Here is a 23,915-nt window from a genome sequence, read left to right as displayed (position 1 = left end):
GTAACACTAGAAACCTTTGTTTAAACACAAATAATTCAATAAAATTCTGGTGATATACTACAGGTGGATATTGTTTTTATATTTTCCCCAATGATAGATAGATATCCACACATTCATCCATCCACAATCCTTTATAACAATCATTGTATTATGCATCAATGCATATAAATCGATTTTTTTTTTAAGGGCTGCACAATTAAGATAAAAAGTCATAATTGTGAGTTATTTTCCCTGATGTTGAATTTACAGTAATCATTTTGATGAATAGTATTTATATTGTTTTCATTTCATTATCATTGTATACCTGAGGCTTAATTGTAACACTATGTTACAACTAACCCCGCTGTGTTACAGTGTTTTCAATCCCATTTATCAGTTACTAGGAGTTGCTGACATGTTTCAAAATGGTGTTATGTTTTAGGTAACAAGACAGTTAAAATAATATAAGGTTGGATTTGGATACACACCCAAGTCAGAAATCGTAAAAAAAAGATGAAGAAATACTTTAATGCCTCCAAAACACTCTTTGTTCAATATCTTAATGAAAAAAAAACATCAAAACTTTTCACAAATTTACAGGAGATAATTTTCTGAAAGTAAGAGAAAAAGACCAAAAGCACAAATTGCTCGGCCATCTATAAATATGTAAAGTAGCCGTGTTACAATTAACCCCGGCGTTAGTTTGTGCCCCGCTCACCCCTACAAAGCTATAAAAGAAATGATTCTCCTTTGACTGAAAAGTACCAAAAATAGTTATTTTATCGCTTTTATGCACCAGTGTATAAAGTCTAACTGGGTTGGAGAACATCAGTGTGTCGTTTTTTTGTCCGCACACTGTATGTTTTCTGTAGAGTCTTTACATGTTAGAAGACTTAAGGGCATGTTCATATCAGCGTAGTTCAGTCAAAAGCAGATGGAACTCGCAGCAGTGATTTTTAAAGAGCCTTCTACCCTCTGCAGCTCTCACGTGATGCAAAATAAGGAAACCAGGTGGCAACACGCTCTCCGACCAGCTGGAAGAGTGAAAGACCATCTGACACTCAGCCAGAAAATCATACACTCTCTCCACCAAACACTTTGCATGTCAATACCACAGTCGCACAATGGGAAAGAGAAAGACAGAAAGAGAGAGATGCAAGAAATTGAGCTAATTATCCTTGCATTCTGTTATTTCTATTACATTTTTCACAGCTGAACAATTGGGACTTTAAATGGTTAAACTAGCACAGTGGCTTGTGAGAGTCCTCATCTTGTGAAGTGGCACATAGTTGGTGCGGATGTGAAGAGGGTTGTAAAAGGTCAATCAAGATAATTCTTTAATAAACACTTTATTTTTTTTGTTGTAAAGCAGATTTTGAGAAAACTTACAAAGATTTCTGAAATGTCACACATAAAACAAAACTATACAATTATAGAAATGTACATATCTTATAAGTTGTATTGTCTGAACTACCATATGATCATCAGATGTTTCATTGTGGAGATTTCAGGAAACGTCTGGTCTCCCCTGAGATGCTGACTACAGTGAAGAGGGCATCTGCATGATCTCCTGACCTCTGACCTCCAGGCTTTGCGTAGGGTGGATGTATGGAGGGTAATTTGGGCTTTTTACGCCCCGTTAGGATCACTCAAGCATTCCTGAGTGCCCAAGAATCAGGGTCAGCAGCTGACACCTCTCTCACTCTCTCTGTCTCTTTAACTCGCCGTGTCTCTCTTTCTTTGCCTCAGGAGAACAGGATGAGTGAACAGTGCTCGTTTTTTGTCTCTCTTCATCAGTTAATCGTTTCTGCCTCTCTGATCACCTGTAGGGACTCGAGCAGAGGGATCTGTCTGTGCAACCTACCATAGTTATTGGTGGGACTTAAGGTTGAGTAATTTCACTTTAAGTATTAGGCTACTCAGGTTATTAGTCAGTAAATTAAATAACTTTTAAATAACAATATGTTGCAGCCTTTTGCTACAAAACCTCCTAAGTAAAAGGCTTAAACATTCGGTTAATAATATATTCACATAAAAACTCTTGCAATGTGCTGTCATTCATTAAATTCTTCCAGCTCTCCTTGGTGTTTTGAATCATTTGACGTCTAAAATAATCGTACATTTTCTCTGATTGGAAGAGTTACTGGTCCACTGAACACGGCTAGTGGCCCTAGTGGTTACAAATCTAGGCTGGTAACTCAAGAGCTGACTGGTCGATTCTGAACTGGTGTGACTGGAGAGCTGAAGATTTACTGAGGTGGTAATCATACCTTGTGCCTAGCAAAGCAATCTCACAATGCTACAGAGGTGTTTAGGGTCTCTGCTACCAATTTACTGCAGGTTGCTTTGACTAAAAGCAATTAAAGTCCCAGCTAAATGGCGAGCTATATATGATACATATAAAATATATGCAATGCTAGTGTTTCTCTATATTAGGCTACCACTAATTATCTCCACTCAGTTTTAACGATGGCCAGTTGTCTTGAATTTATTACTTTACATAGATTTCTATTTCAGGGTGATTTTAACTCATTACATTCTTACAGCAACTGATGTAAATTCAGGCCATCATCAGCAAGAGTGGAGCTGTCTACAAATGATGCAGTAAATGAGCGCCATCTAGTGATGGCAGGGAAAGTGACAATGAAAGGCACATTCCTGTAATATTAACCTGAGTCAGCGTTTATAACACACATAATTACTTAGTGATGAGCTAATGATGTTTAATGATGTCTAATGATATCCTCCCAAAATAGTTACGATAATTAAATGTTTCACAATACCATAAATAACCAACAATAACATATAAAAATACAAATGGTGAATTTATAATGGACAATGGTAAAATAAAAAAGCAGAGCAGACAGTTATAATGAGCATTCGTTGTTGCAAATATCACCAGACTGGAAAAAATGAAAGATGTTAACCAGAGGAAACATAACAACAGAGCCCAACAACGATCCTGCCTGCGCTGCCGCTCCACACCACACGAGAGCGCTGTGACTCCTGTCCCGGAGAATCACACCCACCATCACCTTCACATAAGACATCAGGCCAGTAAAGAAAACCCACGACAAAACCTGAAACACACAAGAGAATTTATAAAACACTTTATCGCATACTGTCCAAAATCGCATAGTGTGACAGTCCATACTGGATTAAATTAAGTACCGGTACTTACTTCTTGACTTTTTCAATAAAAAGCTATAGTATGTGTAGGTGCATATGGATATGTGACCCATTTGTTCGTTCTCATGTACTAACAACCACCTTGAAAATTATTTCATTTGGTGTTGTAAAACAAATACAATTTAACTTCGAGGAATAGCTTCATTTCTTGGTAAGTTACATATATTTTTAAAAAAAATAAATATAATATAATATATATATATATATATATATATATATATATATATATATATATATATATATATATATATATATATATATATATATATATATGGTGAAAGTATTAAACAGAAAAATTGTTACAGCAGTTTAAAATTATTTTAAATAACCAAAATAATGGAATGTATGTATTTTATATTTATTTAAAAAAAAAACATAAAAATGAAAATGTTTATGGCCAAAATGCTAAAAGCATAAAGCCACAAGTCTCAACTAGTTCTCATCCAAATTGTAAGTTTAAATATAAAAAATAGGTTTCTGTCACACTTTTAGTGGTTTTACCAACAACGGCCACCAGGTGTCAACGGTTTGCTTCCTACTCTTGTCACAAATATATAAATTACAGTCACTGCATTATTATTATTATTATTACTGAAAAAAGGTTTGGAAATATAAAATCTAAATTCTTAGAGCTTTCCAATGATATATTGTTTTTCATTATTTTTTAATATTAATAATAGGATATATGAATATATATGCATTCCTATGAGGGGTGGGGTCATGTAACAAAAAAACTCTCTCTACATTATTTATTCCCCAAAATGGTGATTATATATGAAAACTTGACTCTTACGGCTTTCCAGCTATATATATTTTGTCAAGATTGTTTTGGTTTAGAATAGGGTATTAGTGCTATAAATATGTAAAAACAATGTGGGCCTGCCTGTGGGCCCATGACATTTTAAAAACTGACTCTCACTACGTCATCATTTATGAAAACAACACTCTTAGAGCTTTCCAAAGATATATTGTTTGTCATGATAAGATAAAAAATTACATGCAAAACACTGAAGTAAAGTAGTCATCCAGCTGTCTGGACAGTGACAAAACACTGAAAAACCATAAAACACTGTTAAAATATTTATTCTAAAGGCTTACCCTTTCCAACGATACATAGTTTATCCTGAATCAATTAAAATCTACATGAAAATTATTAAAGTAAACTCAGGTGTACTGTATAAGGGACTGTGACAGATGGTGACATTTAAATGGTTAAACTTAAATAACTTTTATAAAAAATAATATTTTGTAATTATTTTGATGAGATTGTATGTTTGTATTCCAAAGCATTCACGAATTACAGCTATTTAAGTTTGTATAGTGCATTTTCATGACAAAGGGGTGACCGTTAAGGACTTTTAAAAAAAATGCAAAAACAGACCATTTGGGTATTTCTCCCATACTGGACAGACATAGGCTACTATTCATTTCCCATACTAATTACATACTATAAAGTATGGAAGTAGGCGAATTCAGATGGATCATGGTGGTCTGACTTATAAGATCAGAATAAGTAAGAGATGTTTGAGAAAGTATATTCTCTCACCTCATTAGTCAGTATTCAAAAAACTACACAGCTCAGCATTATTGATGTAAGCAAATGCAAAACTAGATGGTTGTTTGGTGCATAATGAATCTCTTATTCATCCTTTTTTAGCAAAGAAAGAGATTATTATATTGTGTAATAAAATAAACCACAATTAATAATTTGTACTTAACTGCATCGAGACAGATACAAATATCAATACGATATTTATCTATAACTGGGCAGAACACCTAACTAGGTAACTTACAATAAGAGCACTCCCTAGAGCCGTGTCTTGTAGTAATGGACAGGGACTCATAGCAGCCATGGCCATATTGTACCCTCCAAAAACAGAGCCCAGCAGACACAGGAATCCAAGAAGTACTAAAGATCTGAAATAGAGCATAAACTCTTAATGTTACATTGAAAACCAAAATCGGAATCAGAAAGATTTGATAAATTCTTTATAAAAAGAATATTAAGTATAAGTTAAATACATTTGGTTAATTCTTCTCTGTTAAAGCTGGTCAGCCATCAGTCTTTCTGGTTAATCTAGTCAATCAAGATGGTTTTGCTGGTTGAACAAGTGACATCTGATGTCATTGTCAAAAACAAGCACACCAACATCCAAAACATTGCATATGATAGTAACCAACAGTGCTGAAATATATGCACATTATATAAACAATGCTCATAGATTGAAATTAAAGAGTGTACCGTTTAGGGAAAAACATTGCAATGATGCAAGCCATTGGATTGGCTACTGACGACAGAGCAGCTGAGAGGTGATAGGCCATATTTCCATAGGGCATACAGGAGAACGTCTGCACAGATGGCAACAGCCCATTTGTCACTCCATTAACCCACACTACCAATAAATACATAAATGCAAGCCGGTAGCTGCTATCCAGAGTTACGGGAAGTAGCAATCTGGTCTTCTTTTCAAATTTCTCTTCACTGTTTGTGCATGCAGTGAGTTCCACAGGGCTTTCCAAACCCTTAGAGACTGTCGCCACATCATCTGGAACAAGATTTTCAGAGGAGAGTTCAAAAGTACGAGGCACACGATTTAGCATGAAGAAAGCACCTAGACTTATTGCTGTCATTACTGCCAGGAATGAGAAAAAGACCTCTGGCGAGAAGTTGGGAGGGAGGTATCGTGTCTCCACCACAAAGGTAGGTTGTCCAGGCTCCGTAAGGTTATTCGGCACATATGAGACATTGACACATTCGGACATCCCAACCCCTTGCGCCAGCGCCACCAGGCCTGGAACCAAACCGCTCAGACCCTCTCCAATAAAGTATGTGGTGATGTATTTGGCAGGCAGTTGCATCATAAATGGCAAGAATGTAACAGAGGAGGTGCAATCGACAAGGGCGAGAAAGAACGTAAGGATAAAAAATGCTGTGCTATGTGGTTGCCCTAAAATTACTGTGGTTTTCTTCCAAAACAAAGCTAGCAGAATACAAGCTGCAATACCAATTGAAAGGACCGAATAGATAACCAGATTTTCCCGTAGTCGACCAGGGCAGAATTGGTGTGCCAGGGTGACCAGTAGAGGGCTGAGATTGGCGAGCTGAATGATAACTGTGAGGTAAGAGGGTAAGTCCCATCGCTCTGGCAGAATATTGACAATCAGAGGAAGCTCCACCCATAAGCCATTAATGGAAATCCAGGAACCCACACCAAAAGCACATGCCAATACATGTATGTACAGATTCATTCTGATTCACTGTTGATTCTTTATCAGATAGGAGTTGACAAGACCTATTTAGAGGTTTCAATTTTTTTCTTTCCACAGATTTTGTCGGTCAGTATCGTGAGCTGTGTCACTATGGTATCAGGTTTGGTGTCATATCTCACATCAGTTCAATTTGATTTTGATGTCTTCGTGCTGTCCAAATGAGGACATCAGATGATCACCTTTATAAAATAACAAAAGGAGAAATTAAAAAACAAATACTGAAGGTCTGGTGTCAAGTATTATAGGCTCATTCAAATTAGATCATGTGCAGCTTTAGCCTGTACTTAATAAAGTATCGCATCTAACTGTATGCTATAGTGTATTATTGAACGATTTGCAATTTCAAGGTTGTGAACAATAGTAAAACATTTGAACACAGCAAAAAAAAGTTTATATACAATAGAAAATATGAATTATGGACACTTATATACTTATAGGATAAATATATTTTAAAAGTTTGTAGCGAACATTTATAAGCACGTTTATAACCATGTGTGTGAAATCCATGCCAAAAGTATACTTTTTACAACAAAAAATGTAAATAAGTGCATTTGAACTATATTCGGGACTCTGAAAACACTTTGGTCAAAGAGAAAGAGGACGTCATTGAGATTTGCATTCTCTTCCAAAGTTCCAACTTGATAACAGTGGTGGCACATGTTCAAGGTATTCAGTAATAGCTTTATATTTAATTTATATTTCAAAATGGTACAAATTATAGCTACAAATATAAATCCTTTACATTACAAATACCTTTGTTTTGTTTATCTTTCTGGTTTCTTTACTGGATCAGCTTTAAACAAATAAAATACTCACAGTCCTTCTGAGGCAATGAGCCACACTGAACAGCCTGTTTCTTCTTGGCACATGCGTTAGTTTTCTTTACACACAGGTAAGTCATAGATTCACCTTTCGTTCAGCCTTTTGTCTGGTCTTCAGCCGTTACCGTTTAACTTGTGAATTGTAACCTCAAGTCTAAGATGTCAAGAGTGATTTATGATTTTAGCCTCAGCATAAATTTGTAGGCGGGGAAGTCTGTTTTTGATCAGCCGCTTTAACGAAATTGTTGTCAGTTGACTGAATTACAGAAAAACACATTTTGGTAATCTGTGTGATTTTTGCAATTCAAGACGGTGTCCTCAACTGGAGATATAATGTGATTTATACGTATTTGATTTCTCATTAAATGTTTATTATGTTCAAGAAAACATGCAGGTCTGTCTGTCTGGCTGTCTTTTTTAAATAAAGGACAAATGTTCTGCACTGAGGCTTCATTGATAATATGAACTCTCAAAAATAAAAAGGTATAAGAAGGAACAAAAGTGTCCACTGGGGCGGTACCTTTTAAACAGCACTTTTGGTGAATATAAGTACATGAAAGTACACACTGGTACAAATTAGTACACATTGGTACTTTAGAGGTACAAACTGGTACCTCACATATCTGTATCAAAATGATTATCTTGATCTATTATCTTGATCTAGAACTTTGAACACTTTGAATAGAACACTTAGTAATAAACACACCCATTAATCCTTCATAAAACATTAAACACGTGCTGTTTATTTTTATGCTCACATTGAGCAGGAAAACTCCAAACGAATAATCACAAACGAACTTGCTTGTTCCAAATAACAGCCTATTCAACCAAACAAAACATTGGCAGCCTTTCTATGGTGTGAAGTAAATGTACAACCTTTATTAATGAGTAACAGCTTATATTAGACTTGAGCTCAGAGTTTCAACTTTTACCTAAATATAAAGAATTCATTAAAAACTATTCATAATTCACACAGAAAAATAGGCATTGGGCTATGAGACACCTAAAATATACATTTTTACTAGAAATTAGATTTATAAAAAAATGCTTTACACAAGGTTACATCTATAAGTCTTAACAACTCTAAACAGTTTTTTCTTCATGATAACATCAATATTATTCTGTTGACAACTTATTGTGATGTTTAAACACAAAAACAATTTTAAGAAAGATCTTTTCTCTCAGATACAATGACAATGAGATTCCCCTAAAGCATTTTTTGAATTACATAAATAGCAAAATTTTAACTGAACTGTAATTGCCAGCGTAACTACTTACTTCTGAATGTCGATCCACAAAATACAGCTCATAATAAGCATGTTTTTAAAATATAATCATAATCTAAAATATAGATTCATCTTGCAATGCTTATTCACTGAAATCATCCCAAAACATATCTGTAAAACATTAGGAGTCTACAGAAAATCACAGAGAATGAATCTGTTGTCATGTATTGTTGCTCAACACATGCTTTATTTCCTATTCGGTTCAGGCATAATATTATAAGAGTTAGGAAAAAATGCATTTGAGCAACAGGTGTATCTGTGCATGAGATTCAGTGACTGAACTTTGGATTGAAAGGTAAAGGTAAATAAAACAGGGTCACATGTCACATGAATTTCTCCTCTAGGTCTTTAAAGTGGGTTCGTGTTTTGAACCGAGAGCATGATGTGGAGTGGTTCCAGAAATGTCTAGAATTTGAGTATGCAATTGAGACAAATAGGTACACTAAACAGATAACTCCTTGTAATCCAAGACCCTACAAACTAGTTATTTTGCGTGTATGTTATTTATTTATTGCTTTTTTAATGCTGATATGTTCAGGGCAAGAAATGGGTAATCTATACACAAGTTAATCCATAGTTAGTTTGATCTATGCATAAATTGGGGAAAGGACAATTTAGCATCTCCAATATATCCTTACTTGCATGTTCCTGGTGCACTCAAAAAAAAGATTCAAGCCCTTCTTAGAAATGACAAATTAAAATTGTGTTCAATAAATGTAAAATACCTCATTAAGAGCAATAAGTATATATATTTAATTAGTATAACACAAAATAAATATGTACTATAATTTATTGATTTCTTTTTAATTGCGTTAACACAATTAGTTTGAGTTTGGGTTCTGGAAAAATAATTTCCCAGCAACTGCTTTTGGAGAGTAATTTTTTTAATTAAGTGTTATTTTATGCATTTTTAGGTAAAGAGAAAGACTTAATAGTGTTTAATGTCCGTTTATCTTATTGATTTAAAAGCGTTTGTATTATATTTTTTCAAATTGTTTGGTTACTATCGTGCAAAAGAGTGGCGCTTGTGGTTAGGTTGTGGATGTGACATATTTCTCTCAATGAGCACTGACTGTGTTAATGCCTGTTTAGAGATCAGTCTCTTCTCACATGCTCATCCAAAGTATCATATGTTATTATTACTAGCATGCTAACATGTGCTTATGCTAATTAGTATGATATAAAAACGTTTTATATAAAATAACAGAATTGAGTTCTTCAGACTACACTACATTGAGTTATTCAAACTACACTAAATTGAGTTATTGAGACTACACTAAATTGAGTTGAGGCAACTAATTGAGTATTGCCATTTACTTTAAATTGAGTTGGACCAACTCAATATATTTTTATTGTGTGAAGCAGTTTTTTATGAGTTAGGGGTACACATTCATATTGGATGGAAATCCTGCCCACAATTTAATTGAGTTAATCCAATGAATCATTTTTTGAGTGTGTGTGGGAGGACACCGGAGTACCCAAAGTATAAACCCACACTGACACAGGGAGAACATGCAAATTCCACACATCTTGCGTAAGATGTGCACAAACATGAACCAACCATTTTGGCTTGACAGGCAACAAGCAAAATAAATAACAGATTCAAATCAGACTGAAGTTCTTTATTAATTTCATTATAAATACAAACTTATTGACATAAAAGTTTTCAAAACAGGAAACAACAAAAAGGCATTAAGGCGTTATTAACATTTTTTAACAAAAAGCCATCCTAGAAAATGTCAGTTTACTGAACGGGAGACTTTAAGGTGAATTGCAAAATCAGTTGACGCTGCGTTTTAAAAAGCTTCTCCCAATAAATCTCTAAGGATGAACATTCAGTAACAAGTGTGAATGCCAATGGTCATCAATCAAATGACCCAACAGCTGCGGCAAGTTCTCTCCAAGTCCCCGCTGTATAAGGGATTGGCTTAGCTGTGTTATCTGAAGGAAAATACAATATTTTTGAGCAAGCACAATGGGATTAGTTCAATATCCTACCATCAACAGAGAAAGATCTTTGTTTGCTTGCCTCAAATTAACTTTAACACTCTACACAATCAATAACACAATCAACCTATTATCACAATATCAATTTTCCTTATGCATTGCACACAAATCTAGAATCTTCTCTTAAGCAAAATTCAAGAGCTTTACAGTCATGGCACAAACAATCCCTTACGCTGGTGAAGTCCTTAATCTGTGAATTAAATAATTTATACCTTGACATGAAATATGATATGATCATCAATACACAGAAGTCTAAAATTGTATGAAAGTAAATACAATCCTATGACAAAAATTGAACATTTTATCGAATCTAAAAAATTGGTTTAAGCTCAAATTCCCTGTACAGTCAAACTTTCCACTGGAGTGTCCTCTTCACATAACACCAAACACACCACAGACCTATTAGCTAAGCAAAAATAAATTTGGCATCTCGTTTAGTATAGAAATATATAAGATATTAGTCGAAAATACTACAATATTCCACTGAACAAACCTTCCTGAATTCAGATGAGAAGGAACACGTAACACATGACGCATAATGAATCAGATCAAAACACTTTACTTCATGTCTATTTTTGAAGTTCTGGCTGACCTCATTGTAACAGTTTCACAACATGGACTGAGGAATGTACGTTCAGAGAAGCTGACCTATCTGTATTATTATCGTACTGACCTATCATTGACCTAGTGAAACAAATTGTTGCTAACAGTAACAAGACTTTCAAAGTTTGGCATGAAAATGCAGAGACAAGTGAAGAGATAATCAAAAGTAGGAATTTCATTGATAAAATCGTTTGGTGTAAACTGGATGTGACAGTGATTGAAAACAAATATTAAACCGATTACAAAAAAATGGCACATCCAAAAACAATATATAAACCTAAATTCTGGAGGTACAGAGCCTCGCACATTTCCTCTTTACTCTTACTGGAGGATTGTTACAATGGTAACCACACACAATGAATACTGGCTAAACTACATTGCTTGAAAAGCAACACTTATATTTAAAGCAAAGCCAATATATTATTATTAAAGATTATCCTTATTATATCTCCTATTTAACTGCTTTTAGATAGTAAAATAATTTTTTTCTAGTTCACCATTATTAGAAATTTATACTGGAAAATGTAAAAATGTGTATTCCATTACTGTAATGAAATTACAAGCATTTTGTTATGAGACTTGTTTATCATGCTATAACTGCCACTAATATGTCATACTAGTATTAGATGAGAACATGCTAGCCTTAAACGTTTCACCTCAAACTAGCTGTGCACATCTGTAATGTAACAACGTATACAAAACTAAATCTCAAGCAATGGAGTGTACGTTTTAATTTTCTGGACAGGCTTACTTATGAATACAAGATTAAAAGAGGACCACAGAGGAATTTCGTGGGATCTACATCTGAGAGTCAAGCAGCAACGTCGCTCTCGTGGTGTATTTACACTGCAGGTACAAACACTAATGACCATAACATTGATCTACTTAAAACACTAACAACGCAACGCTTACGGTCAACCGCTACTTGCCTACAGCACCTCTGAATTTGCAACTGTGCTTCAAAAGAAAAGTATTAACAATGAACAGTTATTTCAGATATTTATATAAGTGCGAAGATGAGGCCAAGAGAAGCAGTTTCTTTACTGCGATTCATTTTTTTTAAGGCGTACTGAAGTAAGACTGCATACTGTATGATGTTGCTTTGTCCATTAAGACACAAGCAACAAAAGAAGACACAGGTTCTCAGCCCTGTACCCCCAAACAAGAAGAAGGTGAGAGCAAGAGAGATCAGTCCCAAAGGTCAAACCCAAGAGTGCAGAAGCTTTGACAGCAGTTCAATGTTAAAGAAAAGTCATCCAAAAAAAGAGCTTGTTCAAGTATTGACACTGTGAATGATCTTTTTTGCACTTTAAAGAGTTTTAAACATTTCCCCAAAGTCTCAGGTTTTCAACGAGAAACCGTGTATGTTTTGATCAATGAAGTAAGCAGAGAGGAATATTGCTTTCAGTAACATCGTCAACCCTCTTACTTTCAACATTTTTTAAAAATTGATGGCTTTGATATCTTGCCATTTCTCTTGCGAGGGTGGAGAATTAGATGGAGGACAGAAGATTCTCCTACAAGCGGATCTGAGGTATTGGAGGTGGTTCAGTGGCAGAAGATCATTACTTGGTTTTCTGGGCCCATCTGAGGTCATCAGATCTGGGCTTCTCTCCGGTCAGACTTTGGATGAGATCTTCCAAGCTTCTCCAGAATCCCAGTTTCTCCAGTGGATAGTTCAACCAGCCTATTAGACAACACAAAAATATGCATGAAATACTTAAACAGCATGAAAGCGTATGAGAATGCGTTTTGTTCACAATGGTTCAGCGGGTATACCTGTGGTAATGCAGAAGTATGTTTCGTGAGGTGAAACGTGGTGAACTCTATGGTGTTTCCGTGGTAATATAATGTGACAGTCCTGAAAAAACGTCACCCAGCGCGGGAGCCCATAATATGTGTGCGACCATTTATGGATCTGATTGGTCAACGTGACAAAAATGGCTAAAGCAAAAACATAACAGTACCAAGGGTAGTTTCGGTAGATCTCCGCTGGATAGAGAAAAAGAGCAAAAGGAGAAGTGAGATACTCAGGTCGTCAAAAATGTAAATTTTGGTTCAGTATTTGTGTGTACTAACATGATTGACATCTTACCGGGTGGCAGCATCAGGAAGTTTGCAGCCATTTTAGCCAGCGGGATAATGGTTAGCATACAGTTATCACCATTCGTCTCAATGAAATCATGGCGTGTGATAGCTGTTGGATCGATGTGGTGCTCTCGAAACGGTCGAATAAAGGCCTGGAAGTCAACCAACAAGGAGAATGTATTCATTATTCTATACTATAAATAATTCTGCCAACACAGCTTTTTTCAGATAATAGCAAGTATCTGGTTTAACGCTGTAGGGATTATAATGTACAATGGATTCGGTACTCATATACAGACATGCACTAAAACAGAAATAGCTTTTTGACAATTAAATGTTCTAAAATACTTTAACAACCAGCTATTGAAAGTTGAAGCCAGCTTTTGGTATTATATAGTTCAATAAACATGTTGTACAGTAGGTGTCTTACATTTGTAACACCTTTATACAAAAAATTAGTCCAATGATACTGATGAACTTTATATGTATTTGTTGTATGGGATGGAAAAAACATTTCAATGTCAATTGCCATGTCAATCAATGTGAAATCAATGAATGAAATCCTAATCTCATAATTAGATCATGAGACTTTCGCCTGGATTTCACAGACAGGGTCACAAAGTTAACCTGACCTCTTGCGTAACATAAATGAATTAAGGAGAAAGAAACAGTGTTTCATCCCAGTACCTTTCCGAAGATGGGCATATCTACTGATCCCCATGTGTCAGCACCCCAGTGGACCAAACCAGAAGCAAAATCTGCTGTCAGGATCCCTGCTACTACACTCACATAACAACACACAGACCAGAAGCAGAGATCAATTAGACACCTGATGCTTGACGTCGACTAGGCAAGCTGTATATAAATTCACTTTCAAAGTCTTATCACGAACTCAAATCTCTTTCAATTCACATGAAAACATTTTAGCTACTAGATCATAACGTTTTTGTTGTGTATACCTGTATCCTATTACATTTTATTTTGGGTTTGTGTGGGTTTGTTTATTGTACCAACCTATGCCCAAGAGGATGTACCAGGTGTGTCCCAGGTGGAAGTATGTTACCAGGTAACAGAAGTTAAAGGCCATGAGGGTAAAGCAAAGAACCACACTGATCCATTCCTGACATCTTTTTCCTAAAAAAAACAAGCCAAAAACAAATCAAGATTTTATACAAAGGAAAAAATTGTAACTTTAGAATTGCAAAAAAAGACATTGTTCAAAACAAACTGATAAAGTGACATCCACAATACAAACTTAACACATATAAATCATCTAAAAAGAAAGCATCTAAAAAGAAAGCATCTATCATAATGTATCTAACAACCTCATCCTCGATAAAGCAATAAGCCACAAGAAGCGGTGGGTTACCGATTCACATCGTGCCTTACAGTGCCCCTTAGCTGTTATAAAATGCACTGTAACACCACTGCTTCGCGGGGCTTATTGCTTTTATAAAACGCATAGCAGGATTTCATAAAATAAAACACAGCAAATAAGTTATTTAATAGTGAGTAATTATATTAATACAAATATTACTCTTCCACCAAACAAAGTAGTGCAACTGTTGAGGTGTGAATCAAATTTCCCCGTCAGCGTTTAAAAAAAAAAAAAGTTGCCACCCAGTTTTAGTTTAATGCCTTCCAGAAAAAAATTTCTTCTTTAAATAAACATAAAATGTATCAAATGAAAGAACAGACCCTCCGCTGTTTCATTGTACCTTCATTTGTTCTCTTATCAACTCTCAAATGTTCAGCTAAAAGCTGAGACAATTCCATTTTTGTGAAGGACTTTGGTTAGAGAGATTCAGACCGCTGATCAAAACTTACGTGGAGTTTTTAGTGGGGAGTGAATGCACCTGTGTTTAAGTTGGGTAAGATCGTGGATAAGCAGATATATGAATTTGAGGTAAAAATTCCTCAGGGAATTGTTTTCTCTTAATTGACGAGATAACTCAACAATATTTATTTGACAATTATCTGGATATCGCCATTAATTGTGCAAACAGTGCAATTGTAGAAAAATGTACAATATGATTAAAGACTGTGGTGTTTTTTTTCATAAATCAGTACGCAGCAACAGTGGCACAGTGATGCGGTCTGAACCATGGGGTTGCCAGGGAATTTTATCACAGCTTAGAACGTGTTTCAACCAATCAGAATGAAGAACCAGAACTGCCCATTTTATAATAGAAAATTTACCATGATTTAGACGTTTTTATTTCCTATTGAACTGTGTAACTATATTTATGTGGATTACTTTTCCGCAAAAGCTTCCAAACAAAAAATATGAGGAGCATAATCACATGATGTTTTTGTGACAGGTGTAGCTTTGGGGAGAGACTGGCTAATCTTGATTTCTGTGAACCTTGTTACAAAAATGAAAGGAAAAACATCTAAAGTCCTGCCGTCAGCAGTGTGACACAACTATTTGTAAACTTTCATAAAAGTTGCCAAGTGTTTATCTATCAGGTCTTTACCTTAAGTGACCTGGGTACCAAAGTGCATTTGATAGCATCTCTTTGAATGATGTAGAATCTGCAAATGAAAGATCTGGGCCCAATAGGCAAAAACCCTTAAGGCAATCTATATCCCAGAGTATACTGCGTTTAATCCAACACACATGTTAACTTCAGGCGGATGCATGTGTAACACCCCGAGGGGGGAGCGGGGATCTGTGGCGTGTGCAGGTACTGTGATGGACAGGCAGATTTTACACAGCCCTGGGCTGATTGGACCAGATGAACCGGCCTGCGCTGATTGGACCAGATGAACAGGGAGCAGTGGATTTTGGCCAAACAAATAACAGGCACTAGGTGAAGGTAGAAGCGCTGGGTTTTTTCTTTAACAGTCTAATTTGTGTTGTTCTATTGGAGCATAGTGTCGGTTTCAGTAAATGTGATCAAAAAAATCTTGCCGACTGCAGCTTTAACTCGTGCATGTACACAAACGTTGAATGCATTGCGCATTGCTAAAAATGTTATGCATCTCCTGGGCTACATACTACATTTTCTTGCACGTGCATGTGCGACCAATGCGTACAATGTACGTGACGTTTCAAAAATCTGGCAGTGTGTGTACAGAAAGCAAACACTCTCCTGATGATGAATACTGAGTAACATGTACTCTATGAGGACCCTAGCGTATGCGTAAAAAAGTTGCCTTAAGCATTTAAGTGTAACTGTTTATTAACTGTTTAAATTTACCGTCTTAATCCAAACCATTAAGTTAGCAACACAGTGCATTACATTCTGAAGCCCCCGAGTAGACAAAGAAAATAAAACCTAAATTTAAAGGGGGGAATTCAAGGCATTTGAGTGGGTCTTTAAGAGAACAAGTGGTCAATATAAACCAACAGTAGAACAGATTGTATAAAATAACTATTTATAGAGTAACTATTTACCGGCGTCAGCTGTTCAGACAAACATAATCACAAATAATTGTAACTGTTAAGCAATCATCCAATCCTTCAGAAGTTTTTTAACAGAAGGAAATGGTTACAACAGAAAGCTTGTAGGGCAGTTTTATAACAATTTTTTTCAGCCGCATTGTTTCCTTACAAAGATGCAATTGTGTGCAGAGGGGAAATTCAACTTTGGCCTCCATTCAGAACAGAATCATTTTCCAGAACAAACCTGAAGTGACCAAAACAACAAGATTCACAACACGGTTGGCACAAGACTAAATCTAGAAAAACAGAGCTCTGTTGAAGTTGATATTATCTAATACCAAGAATCTGAACACTCCCTCTGTTACCATGGTGACTGTAAACAGCACTAATAGAGGACAATGACGTGAAGCTGGAGGACACATGAAACAAACGCAGTTTAATGGAAGTCACGCTAACCGAAAACCAGCACCAGTCACTGTCCATTAACCACTGGAAGCACATCACCCCACCCACATATACAAACTCATATTTCTAACTTACCACACCCTAAAACTGGTCTTACTGTGCTGGTTTGTTCTAATTCTTTTCTCCAATGTCAAAAATTTACTCAGTCTACCTGAATTCAACCTAAATATGTAAATATATGAGACACATACAAAGTTAATTCCTGGAAAAAAAACAGCTCCATGAACGGTCTTAACATAACTCTGCTTTAATGTTTTGTTTGATCTTTGTTGGATGTTTGGAGTTTTTAATAAAACAAAGCTGATCACTTGTCAACACCTCCAAGAACTACTTTCCTTATAAGTCAATGACAATGAATTATTTCCCTCTTTCATAACACATACAGGAGCACAAAAGTCCTATTCTGTATATTATGACTAGTAGCATGACTTACTGCCACACAAACATCACGTCTTTCCCTTCATGCTACAATAACAACTGCGCCGCGTTTGCCCCCACACACTGGATGTACACGCGCTTTGCTTGGTGTCTGACCACTCTCGGGCGGGAGGTGGATGGTCAAGGCTAAAATCATCACTGACAGTCCGTTTAGTCCGCTGTGTGGGCAGAATCGGGCATACACCGGTGCCCAGGAGAAACAGAAAACCAGTTAAAATTCTCACCTGGCGAGTATAACTCCGCTAGCTCTCGAGCACCCGCGTGCTGTGGTCCCCATCTCGCGCCCGGCTGGTCCGATCCGCTTGCTTTGGATGTCTGAAAGTTTTCCGAAGAACCGCTTTCGCTCTCGGGGCTCGCCATATTCAGTTCGGGTTCGGACGCAGCGGATGCGTTAATTCCGCATCCTGAACCACACGCCTCTTTCCGCCCTGTTCCGCGTCTGCTCCCTCCACCAATCGCGCTCGTCCCTCTGCAGCATTCGGCCAATCATAAATTGGATTGTCCCTGAACACAAAAAGCATGAAGACCAATAGAACCCAAGAATGTTCTGGCCCCACCCGGATGCAACCAATCAAAAAACATGACATACTGATGGGCGTGTTCGACTTCATTGAGAGCTGCGCAGACTGTGCGGTGTATGACATCAAGTGTCGCGAGAGTGTTTCGAAGGTTCTAGGCATGTTCGAGTTGAACTCATATCCTAAAAAATAACTCTGTTAAACTATACTACTAGCCTGCCACCGACTGGCGATATCTGCCTGATGCAGGTGTGGGAGAAGTACATGAGTAAGTTGTAATATATTAATAACTTCGTTTACATTTTTAAGAATGTTTTATGCTTCCATTGGATTGATTAGATTTGAATCTGTACAGTAAGATGTTTATATTTTACACATCAGAAAAGTTTCACAAGTTTACCACTAGACTCGATCGATTTGTACATCGGGTCACTTATTAATAAGCCCATTTAGTTAATGAACAAATTTAAAATTTGTATTGTTTAATTCAAATCTGTTTATGACAATCAGAAAACAATATCGCACAAATATCGGTAGCCTAAAGCCAAACCCTACTGAAAAAAAACTGCTTAAAACAGCTCTTCAGCTTATGGGGTGGAAAGCTGGTTTTGCCGTGTTTTGGTCCCTTTTTAAGATGGACTTAGCTGGTCAGGCGGTAAGACCAGCTGACCCACCAACTTGACCAGCTTTGCCAGACTGAGAGGACTACAGTTATTCCCATATACTGTATCACATATACAGAGACATCTATTTGATATCTGTGTTTAGACATATGTAAGATGTTTTTTTTTTTTGTGTTTACTCATCTGTAATACATCTCTGAGACGTTTCCTAAAACAGTGGTTCCCAAATTTTTTCAGTGCATTTTTTCGCGGCCCCCCGAAAGAAAATGTATGACAAAAACAGTTTTAAAATGTTATATTTTAATTAAACAAAACATAAAATTATACCTAGTAGTGCTGTTGGTTAGTTGGCTTATTATTTTTTAGGTTTAATTACACAGAATTCATGATAAATGAATGTATTTTATAAAATGTGGGGGCCCCCCTGGCACCATCTCGCGGCCCCCCAGTTTGAAAACCACTGTCCTAAAAGATTTCATAAAGACAGAAGATGTCTGTTTTTGATTTAGAATGTTTGTAAAACAACTTCTTTAAGACCTTTATCAAATGTTTTTACACACAAAATGTATTCCAGATCTTTAACCTGTGATATCTGGGGCTTAAACCAGTTACTGCCACCTTAAACCAGCTACCAGCTTATGCTGGTTTTATCTAGCATGTAAACAGATGTAATAATAAAATCCATATAATAATAATGATAAAATAATTACGATAACAGTAAAAACAGAAATCTGTTTAAAACAAAATATTGGGAGGATAGATGTGGCCGTCTTTCACCTCTGTCCCATGACATTGTGAGATTTTGCAGCATCCTTCGTTCACTCCATCGCCTCATTCTCAGTATATCTATCACAGTTAAGGAGGGGGGAGGAGCCTACTCTAGGTACATTTACATTTAGTCATTTAGCAGACGCTTTTGTCCAAAGCGACTTACAAGTGAGGTAAACAATAGAAGCAATTATGGCAACATAAGAACAGCAATACATAAGTGCACTGGAAATAGTCTCATCAAGTCCAACACAGTATACATAGCCAAGGGTATGTTAGTATTTATTTATTTTTTATTTTATTTTTTTTTAGATAAAGAGGAAGGTAGATAGAGAAAGAGATAAAGAGAAGGTAACTAAATAAAGATAGTAAATCTGTAATTAGGAAGTTAGGTAATGATGGAAGAGATGGGTTTTTAGCCGAGTCTTAAAGACAGCTACAGTGTCAGCTGATCGTGTCACGACCGGCAGATCATTCCACAGTTGTGGGACAGTTCCTGAGAAGGTACGCGTTAGTGTTTTCTTCCCTTTTTGAGATGGTACCACAAGTCTTCGCTCGGTGGCAGAGCGCAGTGATCGAGAGGGTAGGTTTGTGATAATATTTCGAGCTCGGATCCCTAGGACAGATATGCTTAAAGGGGACATATCATGAAAATCTGACTTTTTCCATGTTTAAGTGGTATAATTGGGTCCCCAGTATTTCTATCAACCAAGAAAATGTGAAATAGATCAACCCAGTAACTTTGTTTTGGTTAACCATTTACTGCAAACATGTGAAAAAATAGGCAATTGAAATTTTGCTCCCCCTGTGATGTCAGAAGGGGATAATACCGCCCCTTAAACTGCACTATCCAAGCACGACACTGCCATTTAATGCAGAGATCACCTCATTTGCATTTAAAAGGACACACCTAAAAACGGCACATTTCTGCTTACACCTACAAAGTGTAACGATGCTTAAATCGCGGGCACACGTGTCGAAATTCTTAGGCATAAAATCTGTTTCCGCTCGCGCGGGACTTTTACAATTAGTCTCATGCAATATCCAATCCTTGTCGCATGATTGTACTATGTTTTCACTAAATACGACAATAAAAACATAAATTCCGACCACCGGAAGCATTTGATATTTTGAGCTTTCAACCCGGAGGTGTTTTTAGTTCACAGCAACTGTTTGCAAATTTATGTCACTTTCAAACCGGTTGGTGTGCTTCCACTAAACTCTGGACACTAATAATGAACCACAATATATCTTTTTTCTTGGTACTGAAACATGGTAATCTAAATCTATGGAGAAGATTGTATTTAAATAACTCACGGAAATTTGAATATTACGTTTCTGGTAATAGACTACAGTGAACGCCTGCAGAACGTCCACTGCAGGCATTGTTCTAAAAACCATGGTTACCATGTGTCCGATGCCCATTCCAACTAAAACAGTAAATGTTCATGATTTTATTTGAAAGAACTAACAATATTCTACCTTCTGTTAAAATTTGATGCAAATATCTGATAAAATGAGAACGTTATAAGCAAAAACATGTGAATAAGCAGCATTTTCGGTCGCACACCTTCCATAGACATCCATATATAACTTTTTCCTCTGATTTCTAATATTAAAAATATAATAACTTTTTAATATTATAACCTCAACGGATTTTTACAAACCAGGTATCTTTGTAAATGGGAATGTCTGCTCTGTCTAGTCATGTGATACATTTTGAACTTTGGGGGTTTTGAAAATGTTGTCATCGTACCTACAAAGTGTCAATTTTTACATGTTATAATAAATTATCTATATGGTATTTTGACCCTTTGATCTTTAAAAGGCTAGTGAAATGTTCCCTTTAATTTCATATTTGATAACATGTTAATGTTTTCAAAATGACCTGAGAAAATGCAGAGATGATATGCTACATTGGGTGCATTCAGACACATAAAAAAACATAAAAAATACAAAAGCTTAACATATTTATTTAAAAACAACAACAACAATCACAAAGAGCTAAAAACACTGTGACAAACGGTGAACCCTTGATCTATCAGTAAGGTTGCTTTTGTAATGCCATTCCTTATCTACCCGCCAGATGTCAGTCTAGCCGCAACGTTGATGGAGCAGAAGTGCGTATAGTGCAGCGGCCAACGCCTGCAGCTTGATATTGACGATAATTATTAAATATCAATGTTATGTTTGGAGAGCTCAGTTGGTAAACAATAGAGTATATTTATAATCTGTGTGAAGATAAACAAACTTTAAAGCGCACCCAAATATTGCGTATCATGTTCTTTCAGTGAGCAGAATGGCAATGATAGCTTAAAGTAAGCCAAAATAAAGCTATAGGCATTAAAACGGATTTAAAACGTTATTTTCATCTGATATTGGTCAGATTGTATTAAATAGATTTTGATACGTTTACGTAAACGACGCCACTCGGTGTCCGTTGAAGATGAAGGTGTTTCTTAAAAGCATAAAACTGCCCCTCTTTAGCTGTTACGTTTATTTCCTATTGTTGTTGTTTAGCTACCAGTGTGTTGGACCCCAGTTTGGAGTCGTGAGTCTGTCTGCGGTCAAACTAGAAAAACACGTCACATACCATAGACAATCACCGCCCACTTTCACAACTCTATAAACACCCCAATCCGAGATATGGGAACTGACTTCTGCTCTCCAGCGCGCGCTGGGTAGGCAACCTATTACCCAGATTACGCACATTAGACATCACGCACGCATCTAGTTATTTTGCAACTGCAAGACAAGTTGTTTTATTTAAGCTTAAAGTCTGCGTTGCTGTCATTTTCACTTGCGTTCGCTATACAAGTTATCAGGGCGGTGAAACCCTGACCTCCGTCCTGCCGCAATCCGGCGGGTGTTAAGATCCATGGAAGTGGCCGGTTTTTACGAGGGGGACTACCTCGCCTTTCACAGCACCCATACCAACGGCAATCCGGTAAGCGACGGTATTTGCAAGCAGCCCATTAACGGCTCCATGACGAAGCTTCATGACATCTCTGAGCACGAGAAAGCCATAGACATCAGCATCTATCTGGACTCTCAGTATCAGCAGCACCTGGCCAGCCAGGACGAAACCAGGCACCGCGGACTGGGAATCTACAGCGACTTTCTCTCGGAGGAAAGCAAGAGCAAGAGAGCCACCGCGTTACAAAACTACAAGAACTACATCTCGCTGACCGAACGGGACCCGAACCAACTGGCTTATCCTGAGATACAGGAGTCGCGCATAGACGCGGTGTTCAGTCCGGACTTTTTGGGCAGCTTCGCCAAAAGTACCTGGCGGCACGACCACAACGAGGAGCCTCAAATGGAGGGTCCCGGAGGTTTTGACATGCGCTCGTATCTGCAGTACCAGAACGCTCCGAGCGGCAGCCTGGGTAACATCTCCACCGCGTCCTCCTCGTGCTCGAGCCCACCGGGCACACCTGCGCCGCCAGGTAAGGGGAGATCGCCACAGCCTGGCGGCAAAATGGCCTCTGGTGGCAAGGGAAAGAAGAGGTTGGACAAGGAAAGTGATGAGTACAAACAGCGCCGGGAGAGAAACAACCTCGCTGTGCGCAAAAGCAGGGACAAAGCCAAAAGGCGCAACATGGAGACGCAACACAAAGTGCTGGAGCTGGCAGCGGAGAACGACCGCTTACAGAAGCGCGTGGAACAGCTGTCCCGTGAGCTGGCGACGCTGCGGAACCTGCTCTCAGCTACCGGTCAATGCTGACGGGACTCTTATACAGACAGAGACTGTCAAAAGACTTTAAAGAGTGCCGAATTTACAAATAAAGTGTCCTGTGATCGATTATGAACGAGCGATTGCTCGTTCAATGCGTTTACAACCGAGAGAAAACATGAATGTTGACTGTGCGACTGGATTGCGCAATCTCTCAATCGTGTGCTTGGTAATTTGGAAAGCCTGTCATGTATTTCGTTTGTAAAGTATTTTTGTACGGGTTTTAAAGTGAGATATCTACTGTTTAATATTCTGTTATTTAAATCTTTTTGCCCGTATCTGGGGCACTGGTTGTCATGGGAAGAGTTTTACTGCAGAGGTATGATGCAACTCATTGTAACAGTATTGGAAACGCAGTGAAGTAGTCTTATAAAGACGGTAAAAGTACAACTGGTCTACTGCTATATAATATTTTATTGAATTAAATAATTTTTACGCCACTGAAATCATGTGTGTTTATCTGCATTTTATTGCTGCTATCATAAACAAGTACACCTTTGACTGCATGCAGGAAGATTCATTTTCACACACACCCACCCACAGCTGCTGAGATTCAGATTGTAGCCTGCAGGTTACTCCTGCTTTCACCTTCATTTTAGTACTTTATTCACCCATCTTGTCATTAATGCTTGCCACCACAAATTTCCCTGTTTTTAATCGAAGCCCTTTCTTTCGGTTTCAATGGGCATGAAATTGGTTATTTGATAGAAGTGCTGCGTTTCAAAATTGAGAACAT

At 37.2% G+C, this 23,915-nt stretch overlaps 3 protein-coding genes across 3 annotated transcripts; 1 reads left to right on the top strand and 2 right to left on the bottom strand.

The window, feature by feature from the left end:
- Positions 1–619: 619 nt before the first annotated feature.
- slc52a3-1 (solute carrier family 52 member 3-1) lies at positions 620–7,460 on the bottom strand. The gene is made up of 4 exons (XM_065247172.2): positions 7,255–7,460; positions 5,411–6,617; positions 4,962–5,085; positions 620–3,059 (listed from the first exon to the last, which is right to left on the bottom strand). The coding sequence occupies exons 2-4, from the start codon at positions 6,415–6,417 to the stop codon at positions 2,847–2,849; spliced, it is 1,344 nt and encodes a 447-aa protein (XP_065103244.1). The 5' UTR covers positions 6,418–6,617; positions 7,255–7,460; the 3' UTR covers positions 620–2,846.
- Positions 7,461–10,152: 2,692 nt separating this feature from the next.
- peds1 (plasmanylethanolamine desaturase 1) lies at positions 10,153–17,957 on the bottom strand. Its single transcript, XM_065247171.2, has 6 exons — positions 17,759–17,957; positions 14,258–14,377; positions 13,931–14,022; positions 13,251–13,395; positions 12,935–13,147; positions 10,153–12,842 (listed from the first exon to the last, which is right to left on the bottom strand). Exons 1-6 carry the CDS (start codon positions 17,892–17,894, stop codon positions 12,721–12,723), a joined length of 828 nt encoding a protein of 275 aa, XP_065103243.1. The 5' UTR covers positions 17,895–17,957; the 3' UTR covers positions 10,153–12,720.
- A 4,137-nt stretch (positions 17,958–22,094) lies between these two features.
- On the top strand, positions 22,095–23,625 carry cebpb (CCAAT enhancer binding protein beta). Its single transcript, XM_065247170.1, has one exon. It carries the CDS (start codon positions 22,322–22,324, stop codon positions 23,168–23,170), a length of 849 nt encoding a protein of 282 aa, XP_065103242.1. The 5' UTR covers positions 22,095–22,321; the 3' UTR covers positions 23,171–23,625.
- The last annotated feature ends 290 nt before the right edge of the window (positions 23,626–23,915 follow it).

Source organism: Paramisgurnus dabryanus, chromosome 11, assembly GCF_030506205.2.
Source record: "Paramisgurnus dabryanus chromosome 11, PD_genome_1.1, whole genome shotgun sequence".
NCBI classification, from domain to species: Eukaryota; Metazoa; Chordata; class Actinopteri; order Cypriniformes; family Cobitidae; genus Paramisgurnus; species Paramisgurnus dabryanus.
Note: the sequence above shows the minus strand (reverse complement) of the source record. Positions and strands in the feature narration are given on the sequence as shown.